This window comes from Hirundo rustica, chromosome 3 (genome assembly GCF_015227805.2).
Source record: "Hirundo rustica isolate bHirRus1 chromosome 3, bHirRus1.pri.v3, whole genome shotgun sequence".
In the NCBI taxonomy this organism is placed as follows: domain Eukaryota; kingdom Metazoa; phylum Chordata; class Aves; order Passeriformes; family Hirundinidae; genus Hirundo; species Hirundo rustica.
The window spans coordinates 61,414,937-61,439,211 of record NC_053452.1 but is presented as its reverse complement, the minus strand read 5'-3'; the positions used below and the strand labels follow the sequence as shown (position 1 = coordinate 61,439,211).

Here is a 24,275-nt window from a genome sequence, read left to right as displayed (position 1 = left end):
TTTTGCACCATTTTAATGTTTAGTTCTTTTGCTCTACCTGCCTTTTTCGTTTGTTTTAACTGTGCAGGCACTTAATACACTAATATTTCAACTAAATGCTACTTTGCACAGTGCCCACAGGTACACACTACAGTCAGTAGTAAAATGATTTAGAAAAGATAGTCTTCAATGATTAAAATAAGACCTCTCCTTAATCATGAGGTAGGTAGTTTTTAGCTTTGTTTTTTTTTTTTTCTCTATAGACTGGGATTTTTGGAAGATTCCACACAGCTGTGACTTTGGCTCCTTTTCCCTCTTTATATCTTACCTTTGAGTAAACTCACTCACTGTGAGTGACAGCACTGTTCAATCACACAAGCCTATAGCATAGGTGTTGCTCACTCCATCCGCTTGGATACAGCCTTTAGAGCCTTTGTCCAAACTGTGCAAGTGTCACCACAAGGCATTCATAGAAATTGGAACAGAAAGGAGAGACCTCTCACAGGTTTTTATAAACAGATAAGAAAATGCTACCATTTACGTTAGGAGTAGAACTTCTTGGGCCCTGCTGACCAAAGTGAAATGATGCAAGAGAGTAGGAAAAAAAAAAATCTTTATTTACTTTTAGTTTTAGCCCTACTTGTGTTGCTGAAGGATCTAGCGACTACCGGTGCACTGCCTGCCCACCTGGATACGAAGGCCAGTACTGCCAAAGGTAGGATGAATGGAAAAAGCAGAGAGAGGGACAATAAAATGAGGAAAAGGCATGAAGGAGATAAATGGTTTTCAATATTATAAGCTTGGTTTTACTACTGTTTAAATACATGCCTTTGGATAATTTATTTCTCCTTTATATGCTGTTAAAACTCAGCCAACATAGACAATTTTTATATAAACCACTGTAAATTGATAATTAATGTTATTTATATCACAAATATTGTCCTAGTCTTTTCGATGTGTGAGGGTTTCGGGTTTTTTTTCCCTTGAGGTCTCAGAAGTTTAAAAAAATTATCTAAAATAAGATGCCATGCTAATAGTGGATCTTGATGTCTCTTATACACTTTGTTTTAGTGACGCATGTGCCCTCATGGATATTGACTGTGAAAGACAATTACATTTAAACATTTTTATGGCAAATTGTGAATTAGCAACCTAAACAGCCTCTGTTGTCACATCCATCAAAGCACTGAGGGATTAAGATGATCAAAATTGGCAAATGTCTACCAGGAGACTTTATGTCTGGCACAAAGCACAAGTGGCTTGGTTCTATAGGCCAAACAATAATAGTGGAGGAGTTTTATTGTTGTGGTTTAATAGTAATTTAACTGAAAATTGTTAAGGATGTGGAATCACTTTTGCATACCTCCTCCATCCAGACTGATCTGTGTCCTGATTAGAAGTTGCTTTGTTGGACAGTTTGCAATATTTCTTTCCTAGTCATGAAGCAAGAAAGATTTTTTTAATGGTTCATGGATGTTTGTATAGATTACATTTAAAATACTGCCAAGTATTCTTTGCGCACTGCATCTCAGTTAGACAAACCTTGTTTTGTGTTTGCAACGTCTAGATGTTCTGCTGGCTACACAGGAAACCCACAAATTCCAGGAGGGTCCTGCCAGGCATGTGAGTGTGATCCATATGGTTCCGTGCCTATCCCCTGTGACCCTGTCACTGGGCAGTGCACTTGCAAGCCTGGATTCACGGGGTGGAAGTGTGCTGGCTGTGAACATCGGCATGCGCGTCATGGCACGAAATGCATTTGTACGTATACTAATGGAATCTTGGATAACTTTTGATTGTGTTTGTCATACTTCAGAAATTCAAACCTGCTTCTGTAACACTGAGTTGTGTGGGTTTCTTTGAAACTAATTGCCAGATTTCTTACTACTTTGTCATCTGGTCAAGTTTTGGGGTTTTTTTTCCATAAGCCTTGAGATGTTAAGAAAACTCTCAATAATTTCTAATTGTTTCCACTGAAAACTGACAAAAAAACTTTGAAGAAATTCTTTTTGGCTTTTTGGAGTCTGTAATTTTGTTGAAGGTTGTCGCTGCTGCTGTTGTGACAATATTTTCTCTTGCTGAATTTTTTTAGTGTTGTCCTAGATGTGTAACAAGCAATTACAGTGCTCTATGCCATGAGGCACACACAAATTTTTAACTAAGGTTTACTTAATGATGTTGGTTCAACAACCATTCATTGGAATTTAAAAGATGTAAGGAATGACAGTATACTAAATCCAGCAAAGAGCTTCTTTTGTTAAAAATAGAGAACTAATAGCCTAAACCACCAATTTATGTTTTACAGTTCTCATACCTTTGTCCTACCCTCAATTTTGATACATACTAATATCTTGTATTTTTGTTTGGATTCTTTTTCATTATATTGGACAGTGCTTGTTTTGACCCCAGAATCTTATATCACATAATGTTATAAGCTTATATCTTATTAAAAAATGTAGCAAAATCTTTCTAGAACTTGGTCAGCCCTGATTGAACTAAGGCATTCTCCTCTTGCCCACCTCCCCTAGGATGTGGAGGGATTAACCTTATTGTGATGTTAGTTTTTTCCCTCCAATGCCAAGATTGTTAAATTTAAAGTAGACTGGTAGAGCTCCAGTACGTCCATAGTATATAATATTTATTAATCTGTGCATATTTGAAAATATTGGCAAGGCACAGTGAGCTGGTTTAAATGTTTTATCTTTAATTGGAGCTTTTTCTTGGAGAGTGGGCTGTCTGTGTGAGGGACATGTAACATCAAGAAAAGTAGGTACCAGCTACGGGGGTTTTTTTTCTTCTTCTTTTTTTTTTTTTTTTGTTTGTTTGTTTGTTTGTTTGTTTTGTTTTTTGGGGTTTTTGTTTGTTTGTTTTGTTTTGTTTTGTTTTTTTTCATCTCCAAAGAATTAATTTCTTTTGTAACCCAGAGGTGTACACCTCTCTAGTATTAAAATTAATTGGAAACAACAAATTGCAAACATTTTAAAAGCAAATTGAAAAAATAAACAAAAAAGTGCTTAAAATGTCTGAAGGCATCATATAATTCAAGAATGGAATGCCTGGCTTCTTGAAGTGATTAAAGAGGAAGATATTAGGCACAGAGGGTCAGGAGCCACACAATGCAGAAGATTTTTTCACTCAACCTAATGGTTGTGATCAGCTTTAAGAGTCACCAGGACTTAGCAGAACTAAGCTTCTAAGTAAGTCCATTGAAATAAGTGCTTTTGCATCAGTCCTGAATCCCTGGTAGAGATTATAGATTACTGGGAGTATAGATATAATTTCCTTTATTCCTTTAGTATTAACAACATGGCATTGATTCATTGATTAAAAGCATAGTTTACTCAAGAAAAATAGATTTCTAATGTCCTGGAGTATGATGTAGTTTAGGACTTAATTTTGAACTTGGTATCTTAAGTTCTATTTTGAACAGCAAAATGATTGCTACTGGAGTAAGTAGTCCCTTTGCTGAAGTAACTATGGTTTGAGTTTCATTTTGTGGTCTATATGTCAAGGAGAATTGTAATTGCAAGTTCAGTCTATGCGTGTTAACAGCTACAAAATTTTAAAATAAGGAATGTATTTTACAGAGTGCCATCTACATGAAAATTACTTCATTTTTCAATATCCTGAATAGCTCTTATGTTATTGGCAGTATTATCCCATTTTTCCAATCACAGGCATGACTTAGTATGGTTTTTTATTAGTCTTGTACCTTATCAGTATTCTAAAAAGTCTTTGGGGTATCCAGGATGACAGAGTTTCATTGTACAAAACAGCCTAAGTACAAGTTATCATTTGTAATGGTTTTCCAATTTGTTAATTAGGTTATTTCATCATGTGGATAATAAGGTTAAAAATCCTATTTGTGAATGGAAAAAGCTGTTTGCAGGCAAATGAAATTTTCCACCTTTTTGCTTTGAAAGATGTTATTTGCTATAATCTCTGACTTAACTGCAACATATTTGAATGCAAGTGTTGAAATATATCTACACTATCTTTAGTGACATTTTTACTTTAACTAAGTAATCATTTTTCACTATAAGAACAGTTCTTCACCTGTGCATGTGGCCACTTCATTTGACCACTAGAAGTGAAGAATCAAATGAGAAGATTTCTTTTCTTTAGTCATAAAGATAAGAACCACCTATAGGAACAGATGAGATGTACTTTAAATCTCCCTATCACAGAAGCTATCAACTATGTTGATGCCATATCAAAAATAACCATATTAAAAATTGCAAATGCCACAGTTTACTATTTCAGTAGATATTTTATATGCCTTTTAGCTCTTACTGTATGATCTTCCTCTTGTTTAAAAGTTCCTTGATACCGATAATACTCCAAGCCTGCCTTTGCTAATACAGTACAGGACCCCTGACCTGGTAGAAAATAAGCCTGATCAATAACCTTGTAGACTGTGGTGGACACAGGTCTGTGGCAAAGGCAGTGTGGCAAGCCTAGATTTTGTGGCAAAAATTTGCCTGTGTCTGGTATGTCACAGGCTTCAGGGTGCAGCTGTTGGTAAGAATTCATTGCTGCAGCCCCTAATGTGCTTTAATAGTCCTTGTCCCGTCAAAGAATCATTAGAAACACCTTTAGGGAAACCTTGAAGTTTTCCTTCCTTGCTCTCAGAATACTGAGCTGTTCCAATCTGAGTTTAATGCAGCTGAGAATTTGGTTCTGTGTGCAATGTATTTTTGTATACCAATTGCAAAACACAGTAAATTCCCTTCTGACCAGCTTCAGTTGTAACAAGACCTTAACAATAAAAATAGTAGTACTCTTAATGTACAGAAAATTAACTAGTGTCAAGAGCAGAATCCTGTTTGAATTCAGTAGTTAAAATGAGCTGAATGCATGTACCTTCTTTTGCTCATTTGCAGTAGCATTTCAACTATTGTAGTTGCATTGTACCTGTTAGAAGTGTGAAGAACCCCTAGATAGGTGGTAAAGTAGTATAACTTAAAGAAAATGCATTCAAATACAGTCATCCATGTTTGAAAAAGCATTTGTAAGTAGTATAAGACATAGTGTGTTTAAGCTGTCCTGTTAGTGTGGCACAGTTAATGTTTAAGAAACAGAAATTTTATTTTGAATATTTTAAAAAGAATAACTATTTAAATAATGAATTTTTTTGCAAATTCTATAAAAGGGCACCACACAGTATGACTGGAAAAACCAAAATAATGCATATTTAAATCAGATCAGAGAGGTATTTTAGGTATAATATTGTAATGCATTCTTCTTTAAATACAACATTTAGATTTTAATATAGCCCTTTTCATAAATATTCTAAAGATTTTTTGAGTGAAGATTCTTAGTGAAAAGGGGGGGGAGCAAAGAAGCATGTATGTGCACTGAAGTGATCTATTTCTGATATAGCTGAAAATCTGTTTTACTGGGTTCTTACTGGTTGTTTTTTCATTAAGTGTCATTTTTCAGTTGCTTAGTGCATGTCACTGTTCACTGCTGTATTATAACAGTTATATTTTAGAGAGCTACAGGTAAAATAGAATATATATTTATTTTGAAAGTTGCTGCTTAAAGGGGAAGATTTCACTTACAGATAAATAACAATGGTAAGATGGTTACAGGTGCATGGCACAAATAGAATTCCATCCCATTATATTCTTAGAACAGAACTTTTTTTTTTTCTCTAGGATGCCATCAGGACATGACATATTATATCCAAACCCTAGATATTTTTTTTCTTTTTTAAAATAAGTAATACAAGAGTATGGTCTACTACACATCATAAAAAATTCTAATGGCTAGTAATTGGATTATTTCCCCAGCTAAAGTAACCATCCATGTTGTCCTGTACAGATATTCATAATAGTCTGCTGATGACTATTTTCTTACAATTTTTGGGCTCAAGCAATTAACTTTGTAGGTTCACTTTCCCTTCTCTTTTGAAAAAGGTCAGTACCCAAAGAATAAATAATGATGATTGGAAACTAATTTTAATAATGCTGCCGGCATCCTTGTATACTGTCAGGTATGACAAAAGTTCTCCCAAATCTTCTCTCAGATTTTGAATCAAGCCTGTAGCAATTATGCATTTTCTTAGAAGTAGTAATCCTCTTGTGTGTTTTTTGTTATACCTTGTGACATTCCACTTTGCTTGTAGAGTTTGTAGTACATAAAATGAAGAAGTTTAGATGGCAATGTTATTGAAACAGCGACTCTGCTCACTGCTGTGCCATATTTATGGAACAAAACAATCCTGGTGAGAACTTCAAGGCTTTATTGTTGTGTGGCTCTATATTATTATATGGCAAGTCAGAACTCCCCTTCTGGATGCTTTGAGGGTATCTGTCATAACTACAATGAAGATTTTTTATAAAAAAAAAAGGTCTCCAGTGTTTTGAGCTGTGTTGCAACACAAACTACAAAACCTTTCCTTGTATGTGTGCTCCTATCACAAATGTTCCTTGGGGTCGAGTAAAAGCCTAAATGTAAAACAGTTGATGTGTCTGAACGGGAAGCAATCATGACAGAGGGAGATCAAGCAGATATTTCATTGTTAGGGATTTTTCCTTAACTCAGTCTTGTGAGGCCAAAAAAAGAGAAATATCTTCAGCCTTGCTGCAGTCAATAAGCTTACATCTTTATGTACTTAAATATTCAATATTGGTAGAAGGAGAAATTTATATAATGAGCTTTCTTTAATACCAGGTCTGGGTCATTTAAGTATTTTCACTCAAGAAGGATACTTGCAATGAGAGGTATTTTTTTCCTAGCTGTCAATCTCTGTTTCATCACAGTCCTTTATCAAGAAGAGCAAGGGAGCTCCCAGCCACTGACCCTGGCAGAATCAAGGTTTTCCCTTTAAAACAGTGCGGAGGTCCCTGATCTCAGCCATTCCAAATTCAGAATTAGGAAGAGATGCTGCCTCTGTCAGAGGTAGATCTTGCAGAATCTGTGAAATGAAGTCTCTATGTCAGCTCTTACACAGTGCTTAATTCAGCAGGAACTGAAAGCCTTTACAAAGTGAGCTGAAAGATCCAGTGTTTAACAGTACATCTATGAAGCCTTGGGCTAGCTTCTTCTGTGCTGTGTGTCCGTGTGTCTCTGCTGTAAGAATTAAATTTACATCTGTGTTGGACAACTGCTTCTCGAGCTGCATGGGCTCAATTAGGACACCCCTGCTTGGCCTAGAAGCTGATAAGTTAGCACTTGTTCTCCATTTTTGTGATACATGAGCTCCCGTTGAGTTTAGACCCACACTCCTGTCTTTCACCCAACTCAAGCAGTCTTGAAGCTCAGCTACTACTGGTGTGTATCAGAACCAGCAGATGAGGATTTCTAGATAATAAAAATCAAAAATTACCCAAGTAGGTGTTTTAGACCCTGGTCTGGGTATGAATTTTCCCATATTTTGGAGACATATTGATCACATAAACTACCTGAAACCAGCAGCAGTGGCAAGGAAGCTAAAGCTTTCATCTCTCTACTGGGGCTCTGTTTTGGAAGGCACAGGAAGGCTGTTTTATTATTTGGTGTGAGGCTGGTGCCAAAATGGGAAAAATTAGGTAATAGCCAACAGATTAATGAGCTAACTTTAACACTTTATTTGAAACGACAGGAAGCTGATACTGAAGAGTCACTATCATAGGATACCACCTCCCATCGGAGATTGCATGGTTGCCCTTAGACCAAAAATTTCCTAGTCATAACATAGTCCTCTGAATATTCACAGAAATGAATATATTAAATCAAAATTGTGTCAGATGATCACTCAATTGGAGAAATACACTGTGACTCATATGTTTGTCTTTTATCGCACATTATGTTTCTTTGTAAGGTGGAATAAATTGTTAGATGTCTGTAAACTTAAAAGACTTTCTTTTGGCATGCATACTTTTTGGACATGCTTCTCACAAGAGGTAAGTCAAAATCCTTAGAGACAGTGTGCATGGAAAAGTGTGGTGAAAATGGAAAATGCAGTTAATTTGCATTAATTTATTGTTGAACTATTGTAATACTGATTGCATGATTTGTCTCTGACATGCTTGCACTCCTGTAATGATCTGAATTTAGTGCTGCATGTGTTAATATTAGACACAAATTTATCCTGACAGCTCTGTAGACAGACAGAGAAGTATTCAGTCTTGTAAAATATAATCATGCTCTTGAAATATTTCCCATAGCTACAGGACAGTACAGACTGCATACTGGAGTAGCTTAGGCCCATCTCATCTACTCAGCCGTGGTCTCACTCGATGCAGTTCCTCTTTTCAACCTGATTATTGTGCAAGAGGTGTTAATTTATACTGAATGCTCACTTATTGATTGCCCACTCATTGAGAACACTTCATCTCTTCATGGGCTGTTCTTTTTTTTTCTTATTGGTGTGGATTAAGTTTGTCTTTAACCCATAACAATTTTTTAGCCATTTATTACCAACCACTGTGAAAAGTTCAAAGGTGAATAGATTTCACTTGTTTCATAAATGAAATAATATACGAAAAAAACCTGCAGCAAAAACTAAACTATAAAAGCCAACTCTTTTCAGGTTCAAAATCACTTATTTTCATCCTGCAAAATGATTATCAGGCCTCCTTTCCTTCTTGATCAGCTACAGAACAGGTGTTTGTTATATAAAACATTATTTGCTGTAAAACCTGTTTTTCCTTGAATTCTCTCAGGCTTCTAAAGGCAAGTGCACAGATGGCAAGAACAGGGATGATAATAAGTTGGGGGGAGATTAAATTTCATGTAGGAGCATAAATCAGAATGTATCATACCCACAGTTATTGACTGCACTTCCAGAGTAGTTCAGTTTATGTAACAAAATACTGTGACACAGGAGGAAGAAGTCTGCAAATGGAAGCAATGAAAATGCAAAAGGAAGTCTTAAACTAACAGTAGTATCTAGCTTTCTGCACCCACTTCTTACTACACTAATCCAGCATGTACCTTGTCTCCTTTTCAATCAACACTTGAATTTCACGGTATACTGAAATAGTTTACTATTTTTTTTCTCTGTATTTGGCTCTACTCTTTGTCTTGGCTAAATCAGTCAACAGATTAAGAACCATATTTAGGTAACTGTGAAAACTTTAATGAACAGAAAAGATTTAATCTACATGAAGAATAGATTTCAGGAAAAAAATAAGTAATTCTCATTTGAAAATTACTTATCTTTTCTTCAAAAACATACACTGCCTAGTGGGCTTTTTTTTTTTTTTTTAGCTATTGAACTGCCTAGCTTTGCTGAAATAAATAATTACACACTTCTAAAACTTTAGGTACAACTCTTCATGTCTCTTAACATCACCAGTGAATTCATTGTTTCAGTTTTCTTCATCTCCTGAGATGTTTGAGTTTGCCACTTCTTTATGCAGAGAAACAGAAAGGTATTCCCATAACTCTGTTCTAAAGGATGAAGAATTCTCCTGTCTGCTGCATAAATGATACAAGATGAGAATTTCTTGTGATAGTTAATCGAAAGCAAGGTGGTGGGGGGAATGCAAACTTCTTTTGATATATGCAGGATGCAACAATATTTTTCATCCTGAAGGATATTTACAAGAAAAGAAGCATACATGAAAAGCTTATAATCTGGTTAGTGAAAAGTCGTAGGGAAAATAATTTTTAAAAGAAAACTCTCAGTATTTTTACCTGGATGCTTTCAGCTGTCTGCATCACAGATTTAGGATGCATGGCCATGCTGTTATATGGAGACTTTCTGGGTTTTTTCTTGCATTCAAATCCATAAGCATATTATGTTCCTTACAGAGCTCCTTAGATTTTCCAAATTGCCCATCTGCTTTTCTCAAACTTCATCCAAATTACCAGTATAATTTAATATTTTATATTGGCTAGGCCACAGTGGACAACATTAATTATTTACTCTTTTTTTGTGAGGTAAGCATATAAATTTTGATCTTTGTATTTTATATTCAACTGTCAATTACTAAATCCTAAGCCATGTCTTTCCTATTCCCTAGTTGTTGTTTCCATTTTTTCTCACACTACACATTTGGGGTAATATGTATGAAATTAGTGTTACTTCCCACAGAATTCCATGTGTGCCATACAACACCTAAATCAAATGTTCAGCAGGAAGAAATGAGCTTTGTTGTTCTTCTTCCAGCTTGTGATGATGAATGCACGGGACTCCTTCTCAATGACCTGGATCGGCTAAACCAGATGATCCTGAGTGTTAACCTTAGTGGTCCACTGCCTGCTCCATATAAAATGTTGCATGGTTTTGAGAACATGACTCAGGAATTAAAGGTATGGTTGGAAGTATTCACATATATAAATAACAGAGCTTCAGTACAACTGTACTTGATTCTGTTCAACCATACAGTTGTGAGCAGGTTCAGGGAAGAAGAATTCTTCAAGATTTAATTATTTCAGGCTTGCTTTGGTTGATAAACAGGTATTACAGTTTGGGTCTATAAAGTGGTTATGTATTTTATATACTGTATGTTCCCTGCCATACTTACAAGTTATGTAAAGTTGTCGAGATTCCTGAAAAAAGCCTGTTGGATAATTGTGACACAAGCCAATCACAAAAGGGATCGCATATTGTAATGAAAATGAAATGTTTGATGCTTCTCTTCAATATTTGGAAGCACTGACATCCATTACATACAGATTTTTCACTCTCCCATCTCTTTCCCGACAGCATTTGCTTTCACCTCAGAGAGCACCGGAGAGATTTCTTCAGCTAGCACGAGAAAATCTGGATACCTTGGTGACAGAAATGGATGAACTACTGACAAGAGTATGTTTGTGATCACGTTGAGGTCTATGGGTTTGATTGAGGCTGCATAATGAGAGATCTTCTGAATATGCATTAAACATGAATGAATAGATGAATTATAAGGTGCTTCTCAGTCTCAGTGTCTAAAATGGCTGCAAGTTCTCTAGAAATCTCTGTTTAGGCCAATATATTGACACGTATTTTCTGCAAAACTTCCTAATAAGGTAGAAAAGCTTTTTCACGTCCATACAGATCACCTGAGAATGATCTTATCCAGAAAAAATGACACTAAAGAGGTGTGTGAGTTTAGTTAAATATATGTCTTCTAGATTTAATTTATTAGCATAGTTAGCATGTTCTGGATTTCAATAGATGTGCTATGTACTCTTTTTATTACAAAAGTTTATATTTCAATATAGACCTCGTTTTGGTCAGTAAAGAAAATGTCTAAGAAAATAATATAAATTGTGCCACCTAGTGGAGAAAAAATAGGGAATGAAACAGCCTCAGTGTAAATAAAGCTGTCCAAAGTACATTGCTGTGAAGAACTACCAAAAGTCATGCTTGCAAGTTGAAAGAACCAGATAAGAAAGATGTGGAGTACCGTACTGATCAGTATACACCTCAGAGAATCACATAGACTCCAGGCAGTTTTAGCATCATGTCTCTAAATTGTACATGGCTTAAGGAGCTAAAGTTCTCAGATAAGCTGTTTTCTTTGTGTAGTTTGTATAAAGTTTTGAAATGGTTAGTGGGTGAGAAAGCATCTGAAGTGTGTTTGCATATGTAGGCACCCATATGTGTGTGCATACACCAGTATCTATCTGTATGTACTGACATTGTGAAAAAGTTTGCTTTTCCAATTCTGTTTGGTCTTTTCTTTTTCTGCAAGGAGCAACTGTAGTTAGTTTTAAGTCTAGCTGGAATTTTAACCCATGCCAGCTCTACAAGCAGGGAAGATTATATTTCTTCTATTAAAATTTCTCAATCTTAGGCTAAGACAAATTTTTTTTCCTATTGTAAAGTTACTCTTTCTAATATCCTTTTCCAACTTCCCCCATAGAAATGACTTAAAATAATGCAGATTCTGACCTTCTGTAGACAACTCTTGGAAGGAAAAACATATCAAAAGTGTGACCTTAGGGGAGTTATTGTGGTGACCACATTATCACTGCTCGCTTTTCGTAGTTTTTCATCATTGTGATGACCAAGTACCCTTAGTTCCATTTATCCTTACAGTGTTGTTTGGAGTAGTGTGGGATGGTTTGTTTGTTTGTTTTAATTTAGGGACTGGCAACTGGTGACAGGTCCTACCTTTCTCCTTCTGTATTGCAAATAAGAATACTGTTCCAGAAAGAAGCATGAGTCCTAATGTAGTGTGTTCAAAGCTCATTTTCAAATGAAGATACAGCTGATAACTACGTAATGGCTGGCACTTGGAGTACACAGTACCACCATAGATACCAAAGTTTTTCCCTGTATCTGATTGGCAGGCTCACTATATTTTAAAAGTGAAACCAGTACTGATGAAGAAAAAAGCTGGTGAGGATTGATGAGGAATCTATTTCCATGAAAAAAATTTCTAATAATTTTAAGATAAAAAATAGAAGACAATAGTATTTAGTCACTACAAAACTTTCAGGGATTCTCTGTGGTCTCTTTTCAACCAATCGTTTACTTCAGTGCAGCACTCCTTTCCCTTCCTTTACATTATTCTGTGCTTCATTCAGTTTGACATAGAGACGATCCTCATGTCTTTCTTGCACTAGTTATGTCAACATGTTTGCATGCACATTCCCATGCCTACCACCAGAGGAAGACCTGATATCTTCAGCTTCTTTCAGTTCACTGCATTTCATCAATATGCACTTCCCTTCTAATTAGGTACCTTCAGAGCATTCAAGAAAGACAGGAATCAGAATCACTTGTCTTGATTGAAACAGTTCTTTTGTCTATGTGAACTTTTACCTTTCTCCCAAAGTACTGAGCTTCTCTAAATCAAAAAATTCTGGAAGTAGTAGCAGAGGCAACTTCATCTGCAATAGCTGGAAACATTTGGAGCGAGAGCCAAGAACTTCCATCTGTACAGTGATGTCTGTGTTTACACCTTCTTCTGTAGTCTGCAGCTCACTAGCTGGAGAAATTCCTGTAGGACACCCTCCAGATTCTATCTAGAGGAGTTCTTTAAGGCTTGATTAAGTGCTCAGACTAAATAAAAATAGAAACAAAAACAAAACAAAAAATGTGCATAGTTGCCTATAGTTTAAATTGCTAAGTGGCTACTCCAAACTGGAACAAAGCCTTTCATGGAAACTCCATCACTAAATAGAATCTGTGGACCTCACCGAAGCATGTTCACTGATCTCAAATACTTTCTTTACTGACTTCTGTCATAGGGATCTCCTTTATACCAAAAAGTTTTGTGTCCAAAGAACTCCTTGAAGGCTCATTCCAAACCCTTAGTCTAGGTCCGGTCTGCCTGCTGCAGACCCTTATTGCTCCCATAGCAAGAGTTTTTGGGCCTATTTAAACTCCAAGAAGATGCTGAAAGCTGACCTTATAGAAATGCTGCACTGTAGTAAATTGGATATGTAGAAAAATTACTAGGACTTTATGAACAAATGAAAATATTTAATTAGCCATGGAATGGTCAGCAACAGTATGAAGGATGTTTGCCATTTAATATGGTTTACAGTTTTAGAATTAAAGCTAGACAAGATAATGAAGCAAAAGTCTATTTTTCAGCAAAGGAAATTCTGTCAAAATACAGAAGGCCTTCAGTGGACCTGAATGGGATTTAAGTACTAAAGAGAGCTGTCACTGAAAGGAAATGAAAATTGTTCAATGACAGATTAATTTTCACAAAAATGTGGTAGTGCTATTCAGTCATAAATAGAGAGGTTAAAGTGGCCAACTTGAATTAGCATGAATGTGGAAAAAGTAATCTAAACTAAGAAAGGAATATGTAAGTTATAAAACACCATTTGTAGCAAAGGACTAGAAATATCATAGAGTATAATAAAACTGAATGGGAATATTCCAAACAAATAAAACTCAAAGAATAAAAGGCTGCTTGTGGAGGGTCTGATAATAAATAAAAAGTTATTCTCAATTACATGAGGAATTAAACTACATCAGAAGGGCCAAGCAGGGTTAGAGCAGTGGACCATCAAGACCATTTGGAATTTTTGTCTTTTTTATACCCTGATTGCCTCTTACAGCTCACTGTAACAATATTTTAGTTCTGTATCCAGTCAGGTAAAAAGGGTTTATAAATCTTAGAGGAAGTAACCAGTAGTATGATTAAAGTTTGTAAGTGTGAAAAGGCATGTTCTTCTACTGATAGAGGGATGGAATAGAACAAACTGCCCCCAGTCTGTAGGAGTTTTTAATGCTTCCTTTATATTTCTGTTTACCTGAACCATTTTCATATAAATTACTTTCAGTGTAAATTACTTTCAATGAAACTATTCTGAAGTAGCCCAAAATTGTAACTGGAGTGATAATGCCAGGGATTTCATTTCAGAAACCCAGATGTAAAGTACCTTGAGGGCTTCCATCTAGAAGTTAATCAGGTGAAAATAAATGTGTTTAAGTGCTACTATTTCCCTGACTACTACTGAAAAGTGTGGGGATTTTTGTAAGGGAGAAACAATTTGTGCAGTTCAAGTCAGGGAAAACCTAAGCTCATTTTGAATTATTGACCTTTTAGCCATTTTATGGAGACTGGGAAATTCATAATGCCCTATTTCAAGATTTATTTGTTGGCAATGTAATCCCTAATGAAAAAAGCTAGGGTTTTATTGGTTTTATTTGTTGGGTGGTTTTTTTGGTTTTGTTTGTTGTTTTTTGGGGGTGTGGGGTTTTTTTGTTTTTTTTTTTCTTGCTTTGCAGTACAGCTCAACAACCTTTGTGTCTTGAAATGCTTAGCTCCTTTTTTAATAAAAAAGGATATATTTTGTAAAGAGGGACCTCAAGATCTAAGCAGAATGTTCTAAGATGATTCCTTTTCTCAGCATGTTATTCAGGTCTGCAGCAGACATCTCTCTTTCTTACTACTGCTGTGATTCATTACAATTATAAAGCATTTAGTAACAGAAAGCTGAAATTTTACTGAGCACCCCAATATGTTATAAATTAACACCTTCAAGCATTAGAGCTGAATAAAACTACTCTTTTTTTTTTTTCTCTCTCTCTCTCTTTCTTGGTCAAATTAATGTATTGATTTAAAGTTCTTCTTGTCTGTTGGAATGAACTGTCTCTTTGAGAACACCTCCAGGGAAGAAGCAACGAGGTCATGATACCTTGCTGCACTTTGTCAATCGAAAAGTACACAATTGTGAAGCTATGGGAAGTATTCCCTGAAGAATCTATTAAAAGGTTCCAAACAGCATTTCTTTAAGTGCAGATTTTATTATTCGGTGGATAATTTCATCCTGTCTCCATTGATGTGCCGCTGCACACAAGTAGGGTTTCTAAGAACCTAAAATAAAGCCTTCCTATTTCCATTTAAAGGAAAAAGTAATAAAATTTAATTGTGTACTTGAACAGAGCATTTAATTTCCCATGCATCTGATCAATAATTCATTGATTGCCTCTGGTCTGAGGAAAGTTTTGTACATGGATTCAGCCAGTAGGAATATAACACAGTGCAGCCTTGTCCTGTTCATTAATTATGTTTTCCTGGATTTGTATCACCAGGCCACCAAGGTGACAGCAGATGGTGAGCAGACCAGGCAGGATGCCGAGAGGACTAACGACAGAGCGAAATCTCTTGGACAGTTTGTCAAAGGCATTCTCCAAGCTGCTGAAGGTATTGGAAAAAATTAAAATACTTGAGTTGTTCCTCAAGAAAACTGGAGTATGGTAGGGGAAGAGGGTCTGAGAGACAGTGAGGAAGATTTTACTTGCTGAGAAATACCATGTGCTTAAGGTGTTGAGCGAAGAAAAGGCAGTAAACTGTCTTCAAATTTTTCTTCAAATCTGTGTATACAGTTTATAAACACTTAGTGTATTGGTCATTATGACCAAAGACTAGAAGAAAGCTAAGCCTTTTCCTTCAGGATTTTTGCAGTTATCTGAAGAGCTATTATGATGGAGTAAACAAAAAAGGGCATAGTTTTTGTTTATTTTTAAATCTGTTAAAAATATGTATTGGTAAAAAGGTTTGATGTAATTTTAGCACTTGGTATATTAACAATCCATCTTAATTCACCAACTTTACTTCAAAAATGCATTTACTTCTTGCTTTTAATGAACATCTGCTGCTCGGAATTTGCAAGTGACTCCTAACCCTACCTAAAACATGGAGTCAACGCCAGCGCTCTGTCTTCCACAGACTGATTCTCTGCACTTACACTGCAGTAAATACTTATGAGAAAAGTAAATTCTAGATGGCCTTAAGACACAAATTTCATGAAACTAGTAAATAAGATAATGGCTGGAAAATATTAAAATAATTGGCAAATTCAGACAGGTTTTTCACTCCAGAAAGACTTTTCAGTTCTTTTCTCCTCCAAATGTTCACTGCAGTACTGGTTTTAGTAGCTATGCTTCTAAAGACCTATTTCATTGAAAGCGAAGGCTTCCACTTTTGTCCAAGTGCTATAAAATACATCTTATATTGTCTTTTGTGTAACACATCCGTATATGTGCTTTGGAAATTAACTGAACAGCAATTAGGATGCCCTTAGGACTTCTAACTTTGACAAGAAAAAATTGTGGCAGAGCAACAAGAAAAATTGAGCAATTTTATGAAATTTTTTAAAAAAAACCAAAAGACCATGTTCCTCATATTTCAGGATTAATTTGGGATGATGAGAAAATCAAAGTCTTTGACTCTACAAAGTTTATGCCCAGTGTTTGTAACCCAAATAAAAATTTCCTCAAGCAGGATTAGCAGTAGGAAATACAGAGTTGGAAAACATTGAAGGAGTGAAATAAATTTATGCAGTATCGTAGAAGTAGGGAAAAACTTTAAAATCAATGTGTTTGCCTAGTGGCCAGGTTAACTTTTTAAGAATACGTGAAGTACAAGAGCACAGGATTGAGAGATACCTTGTGGGTTAAGGCATCCACTCCCCTATGATCAAAAACTTTCTAAAACTCATTTTCAAAGTAATGTCTACTAATAAACACAATCCGGAGAGGAGACGGTTTCAATACTCTTCATAATTACCATAGTTCACATTTCTAGCAAAAAATATTCATGTTTAGTTTATTATCATGTTCCCTTGCAAACCTTGTTATTTAGTTCAAATTGATGTTTTTTCCTCTCCCTAGTATTTCTCCTCCTTCCCCCACAACCAGCTATATTTGCAGAGAGGAATCATATTCCATTTTGGCCCCTTTTTTCTAGACTGAATCACACAAAAGAACGTTCTCCCAAATCTCCTACTCACTTTCATGTAATTTCCCTTCCTCTGGTGAAAATTATATCTGTGTTTCCGAACCACGGGTAAAAAGCATGAAATGAGGTGTCTTCAGTGTCTTGCACTTCAGGAGAGTGAAACTTACCTATGTCAGCACTGCTAATAGTGTCCCAATAGATTTTTTTTTGCAGCAGGGTTCCACTGTTGATTCATAACACAGCTAGGTTCTTCTCATTCATGCCTTTTACCTAACTGACAAAACTCCTCATTAAAAGTGAGAAGTTTGTAGTGCTTGGTTCTAATGACCATACTCTGACTTATCCACTTCAACTGACCTGATTGTTGACGTTCTGAACTTCTGACTAGATATAACTCATTTTTCTTCTTAGCTATGTACTTCCGAGCCTTTGTCTATGTCAGTGCACCCAAACCTTTTACCACCACTGGACTCTGATATTTGCATTCTACCAAGACACAAAACAGGACATGGTTAAGAGAAGAGAAGGATAAAACTGTTTATAAATTTTTCTGAACCTAAGAAAAGCTTAGTTGACATATTCATTTTCTCTTTTAAGGTAAATATTCAGGGAGGTTAATCACAATTTTTTAAATAGAATTTTTTTAAAAAAATTAATATGGACCTATTCCTGGCCTGAGGTACCTTAGTAATGATATAAAATATAGTATAGAAATCATCCATGATCTACTTGTGCAAAGTGTAGTCTTTTTCCAGACCTCACTACCCCACAAAAACCCACTCATTATTAAATATACAAATCTCAGTTCTCACCAGCTAATTAAAGACATCATTTGATTAGAATTTTCTTCATAATTTGCTCTAAACCTATGTGATGTGTAGATGAAATAGTATTTATTGAGGTTTGAAAAACTGATTTTAATTTATTTAATTAAAGATTTCATTTTAAATGCTCATAAGTACCTCTGTGACCAGGAATGGTGCCATTTTGGAGAAATCATTTACTTATGAGCTCTGTACCTACGGAAGGGCAGCAGTACTTTTTAAATTTGAAGATGGAACTGATTACCATAAATGACCTAGTTGCTTCTGAAAGTGGGTATTCTGATATGTTGTGGTGTGCTATGGCAGAAAGATTTTAGTCCATCCTTGAATATGATGCTGTGTGTGCAGCTTTATCTGTTCAGAATAATTTGGCTGTCACAAACACATTTACAGTATACCTTCATATATTCCAACCTTCATCTTTTTCTTTTCTATTCTGGGTATCTTCTTCTAAACACAAGTGGGTTTAGCGATCTATGGGTGTCTTTCACTGCTCTTCTACTTCATTTTCTAAGATTTCACAACTGTTTATTCTTCCTAGCACTGTTAAGTCTGAATGCTAAAAATTGGGTTCTCCAAAAGTAACTTAACTGTAATTTTCATTTCACTGTCTGCTCCTTAATTCTACAAGCAATATAGCAAATTGTCCTCTTCCTGTTTTGAAGGCTTGGTGCAAATTCTCTCTTTCAGGGGGAGGAGGAGGGGAGTAATGTATTTCTTATACTGGATATAAAGACTTCTCCAATTATTGTGTTGAAAAGTGAACTATACTAAAAGGCTTGATGAAACATATATTACTTCATCATATGTTACTGATCATTGGATAAACAATCCTTTATATTTCACAGCAGAAATAACCAGTGCAAGTTGTGTTCCACTTGCTGATAGACTTGACAGAGTCTCTGTTGTTTTTAATTTAATTTTAATTTAATTGCTGCTTATATAAATATATTTTGGTCCCCTGCAGCTGCAAATGAAGATGCTATAAAACTGAATGAGACACTCAGAACTCAAGACAAGACTTTGGAGAAGAGTCTTCCTGAACTGCAGAGTGAGGCTGAAGGAATGGTCAGAGAGATGAGAAATAGAGAGCTCAGTATGCAAGAAAAAATAGCTCAAGATGAGTTAAAGTGAGTAGAAAGACCTCAGTCTTCATCCTCCTAGTGACAATGTCTGACTCTAGTAAATGTGATTGTCATGTTTTCTAGCTGAGGCTTACAGAAATGTAAAAGAAAGCAAAGTCTAATACTTAATATCTGTTGATAGAGCATTTGCAGTTTTGGAAATGCTTACATATGTGGAAAGCAAACCCTAGGAAATCACTTCCCTGCTCCACAGGTACCAGCAACATTTCTAATTGAATTCTAATTTTTCTCAGTTTGTTTTTAGCTTCTGCTTCAGACCTGATGAATGGCTTTTGTACTAAAAATTTCATCTGGAAGCTTGGGGTTTCTCCCTGGAAAACTAGCTAGTCTAATGAAAATAATAACCATCTGAAAAGTTTGTTCAACAATGTAGACATTATAATATATTTTGCCATGTTTAGAATAGTGTAGATCAGAATAAACCATCTCTGTGGCATAGTTCAGAAGCCTGATGTTCGGTTATTTAATTATCTGCAAATAAATGTATATGTATAATTATATTGGCAGCCGTTTATAAAGCATTATGCAAAATGCTAAAAACTTACCAGAATCAGAAAAATACTTGGCTTGAAGTTAAAGTTCTTGTAGTTTTTTACATCTCTATGAGTAAGACCAGGCATATTTCTAGAGCTAGATTTTGCTTAGCTTTTCACCAGTGCAAACATCTAGCAGGGAATCCAGCTGAGCAGTGACATGGCCCATTGAAGTTGTGATGGATCAGAAAACAGTCTGGGATAGAGTTATGCAGGCCTGAAAGTGTCAATTATCGTCTATACTGTAAGGAGATGTAAATGGAATACAAAATTAGCTGAGAATTCCAAGCAGTTTGGAATCGAATTTGCACTGCCTATCTTAGACTTTATAAACCAGATCATTTTCTGGAAATCCTGCTAGTGCAGTATTTCTTCCCATAGCTCTGATAGCTTTGTTTTCTGTTCTCTTGAGAAAGAATATATTGCAAACTTATTTGTGAGCAGTGTTTTATTGCTTTTTCATCTGATTCCACTGAGCCTCTTCTATACCTTCTCTACTCACATACAGAAATAAACCAGGAAAAAGTAGGGATGAGAAGAATTTAACCAAACCTCTGAAAGAACTGCCTGCAAATTTAGGACTGGCCTTTCAAACAAGGTGTTATTTGTCCTCAAATGCTACAGCCAACATGAAACTGTCGGACTATGATGAAATAATTTCCTACTCTAGCCAAATAACTAGAGTAGAAAGTGCAGTAGAATTTTTTTGAGGGAAAGATCTTTCCTTCTTCCACTCCTCCTGAAATGTACAAAGCAAGTGTTTAAATGTCTCAATATAGGAATACATTTTTTACCAAGAGATACATTAATATATTCACAGATTTCAATTAAAGTTTTTGGTTTATCTTGAGGATAGGGTTACCTCCTTATAGGCAGTCACTGAGATCCAAGAATTTTTGACAGTCAACTCAACAGAAGGGTAAATGAGTCACTGTGCAGTACAGGCCGTGGAGGAAAGGACCCTAGAAATGTTGTTTTCTGAAGCTGCCTCTTGAAGAAAAATGTTACAAAACTGTTTCAATAATGTAGTCAGATAGTGGATAGGATACACCCTGCATGGAAGAAGAATGAAGAAAAATTAACTCCGGAGGTACTTGTGTATGTGTGTGGATCGTTGTGCTCCACACATGTATGTATTCCCTACAGACCCATTTGGAATGTTTACTTTTGAATAAAGTTGCAAGCCTCATGATCACTTTGAAATAGTTAATCATGTTTGCTCTTTGGTGAGATGCCTTTTGTCAGTGATTGTATTCTGTTTTCAGCATTTTGTCCAAGAACAGAATGACAAGATTCAGTGGATCCTCTCCTGTTTTCAGTGAATTTTCAAAACTTAAATGAAGAACGCAAATGGAGTAAAGCCATTTACTTCATTTGCTTGCTTTCTTCATTTACTTCATTTGCATGTTGCTTTCATTTACTTGCTTTCATAGATGGCAAATCTTCTCTTACATATGCAGTTTTTTCCCTCATTTTCCTTCAAATTTTTCAAATCCAGATTCTTACTGCCTTAATGTACTGAAATAGCATATTAGTCAATAATTTCTCTCTGAAAAGGGTGCATAGAAAAATACACCAGTTGCTGTTCTGAACTGCCATGATTTTCATATTTATGAAGTAAATCTTATGCTATTTTATAACATTTCTTCATGTTTTCTCAGATGCCACTGAGTTGCTATCAAGGGATGATGTGAGCCAGAATTCTTTCTTTCTGTTTAGTATGCTGAGTAGCTTTACTTTCATGTGACTTTTTCTTCCACAAATATGTTTGATGGCTTCTGAGCCTCTGTGAATTTCTATCATCCACTTTCCTGGGAGAATGAATTGCATAACTCAGCCATACAGGGTTGGAAGATATGCCTCCTATGTTTTTGATGTTGCTTCCATTTTTGTTTTTGGAGAGACATTTGACAGTTGATCACCGTATCCATGCTATTCATGATGTTACAATCCTTATTTCTTCTCCTGATAAGGCAATTCTAACATATTTAGACTCTCATATGCAATTGATGGGTTTTAATCATTTTGTCATCAGTTTCTAATCTTGCTTGTTCTCTTGAACTCATTTTGAGCATCCAGATCATCCAGCATTCCATGTGCTAGGCCAGATCTGTGATTGTTTCTTCTAAAACTTCAAGCACTTTGTATAGTTTTATTCTTTTTCTAGGATGGTCTCCAGTGAAAGTAGCACAGCTTAAGTGTACAGGAGAGTATTTCAAGAAATATGGTGCAGTCTAGTCACACATAAATTCTAAAGCAAGGGATTACAGGGAGCAGATTGCCTCGTACTTCATTAGAAAGAGCAGAGGGAAAATGAACAACAGATCAATATGAAAGTGCGATCTTTGGAGTACCAAGGAAGAGTTTTGACGTAGACTACTGGATGGATAAGTAGTTTGAACTCTGATATGAGGCAAGGGAATAGAAGGGAAATCCATCTGGTTTGTACTGTTCCACCAGCACTGCAGAGTCATAAGGGTGTCAGCATTTGGCAGAAGTGTAAGACAGAAGCTTCTTATAGAAGAATAATGGAGAAGGTATGAGAGAAACCCTGAATTCCTTTCTAAATTTCTGTGACAGGGTGTCAATATTGGGATTTAGTTTTTGATTAAATATTTTGCCATCAGAATTTGTGAATTCAAAATGTGACTGTTTTTTTCATCAAAACCAAACACAGAATTGATGGGGAAAATAACTCCAATCCATCTCAGAAAATCCCAGAGCTAACAATTTTACTTCCTTTGGCTCCACTTCAGACCCTTCATCTAATTAATGTCCAATGTCAGCATATCTTTTCCTCCTTTCCTATATCTTTTTGGTGTGCATTTATTTACCTGTTTATTTTTAGAAGATTCCCAGTGGAACTGACTATAGACAAGCCAAATTGCAGTGATTTTTCAGAAAATTCAGTTCTTGTTTTCCACGCTTTGTCACAATGAAACAGGAAAAAAACTTAATCTGTCCTAGCTGGAGGCATGATAAATTTCTTCCGTAGTTATTATCTATCCTACATATTCCTGTTTACTTAGGATTTTTCTTATCTCTAAAGCATCGTTTTGGAAGGGCCTGAAGTGCCTCTTTTTTTTTTTTTTTTTTTTTTTTTTTTTTTTTTTTCTTTTTTTTTTTTTTCCTTTCCTCTCCTGCTCTTGGCATATCATTGGATTAACATGGTGGTGTTGCCTTGTGTGAATCTGACTAGAGGCAGGCAGATGACAGCACTCCAGACCCTTAAAACTGGGGTCAGCAAAATCCATTAAAAATATTCCAGAATGTATTCTAGATAAGCAAAATTTTTTGACTATTGGACATCATAAATTCAAAGATCGGGTTTGGGATTTTATAATTTCACCAGAAAGCATTATTTATGATTTTTGACTGTCTAGTCTAAAGCAGTCATCTGCTTCAAGACAGCTTGAAAGTGGGCATATCTACAAATCCTCCTCTGTTCAAGGTAGGAAACTAGTTTGTGTCACATGCCACAGCAATGTGAGCGAAGGAAATATTTTAGACAAGTTGAAATGTTTCAGAAAACCTCACTTTGCTAGTCACATCTCAAGAATGGAAATCAACAACAACAAAAAAACCCCTAACTAACTAAATAACTAAATAAATAAATAGTCTTCAACAGAGAATATTTGAATATATTCTGCCTCATAAATAGGACCATAGTGGAATTTAAAAACCTCTGTTATGGAAGGGCTTAAAAACAGCTGTCCTTTCACTTTATTGAGCATGTGCCATCTTTAAAATTACTTTCAGACTTAAATTAAATTTCTTTGAGACTTAGTTTTTCTATTTCATTTGCATATTATTGAGACTATTCAGATTATTTTGTGTAGAGAATATGAACTCAGTGTCTTCATGACTGGCAATATATTTCAGGAATACAGAAGATCTTTTGGACAAGGTGAAGAAATTATTTGGTGAGCCCAGTGAAAAAAATGAGGATCTCAAAAATGAGGTCCAGGATAAATTGGCAAGCTACCACAGCAAAGTGGATGATGCTCGAGATCTGCTAAGAGAAGCTGCAGATAAAATTTGGGAGGCCGATCATTTATCTGCAATCAACCAAAAAAATATGACCATGCTGGAGGTGAGTGCTGACAAGTTTTATCCTTGATTACTTGGATTCTGATTAAAGATTGAACCTTTGCATGATTAAATATTGAAACAGAAATATAAGCAAAACAAAAGAATGATTAAAATATATGTGATGTAATTTTCATGGGAACATGTTCCTCAGAATGAGGGAGTGCACTGGCTTTTAAAAGTAGGATTACTCCCCTGCTTTATTAAAATAATACCATCTGTTTTGTGGAAGGTACGCTGGATTTATTATTCTGTGGGAAATTAAATTCATCCCAGTATAAACAATCATGTAAAATTCAAATCATGTGCTCAGTATTTAAATAGGAGTTCCATTAAAACCTTTGCTGTCATATATTTGCTTCTAGAAAAAACTTAGACTTTCATCTCCCTCTCCAGCCCCTGGGAAGAAGACTGAAGGGGGTATGTGGATATTACAGAGTAATAAATCAAACTCTAGCTTCAGTAGTTAGTAGCTGTTATAAATGATCTCACTCATAGAAGATGAGTCTGCTTGTGATTTAATTTAAATTGCAAAGACTTAAAGAGCATATTATACTGTACATTAACAAGCATTTAACCAAGACATAAAGAGCAGAGTCAACCTAATGAAGATAAATGTTTCAACTCTGTATCTTG

At 35.6% G+C, this 24,275-nt stretch overlaps 1 protein-coding gene across 4 annotated transcripts in view; it reads left to right on the top strand.

Annotated features, from left to right (window-relative positions):
• The window catches only part of LAMA2 (laminin subunit alpha 2), a 346,441-nt gene that overhangs the window by 252,149 nt on the left and 70,017 nt on the right, over positions 1-24,275 (top strand). For 3 of the 4 annotated variants that reach the window (XM_058420096.1, XM_040060645.2, XM_058420097.1), the window contains 7 exons: positions 608-694; positions 1,547-1,740; positions 10,082-10,224; positions 10,622-10,720; positions 15,401-15,512; positions 18,840-19,002; positions 23,433-23,643. In XM_058420096.1, coding sequence (XP_058276079.1) covers positions 608-694; positions 1,547-1,740; positions 10,082-10,224; positions 10,622-10,720; positions 15,401-15,512; positions 18,840-19,002; positions 23,433-23,643 — 1,009 coding nt within the window. The remainder of the gene's footprint in view (positions 1-607; positions 695-1,546; positions 1,741-10,081; positions 10,225-10,621; positions 10,721-15,400; positions 15,513-18,839; positions 19,003-23,432; positions 23,644-24,275) is intronic. The other variant, XM_058420095.1, reaches the window with a different exon arrangement.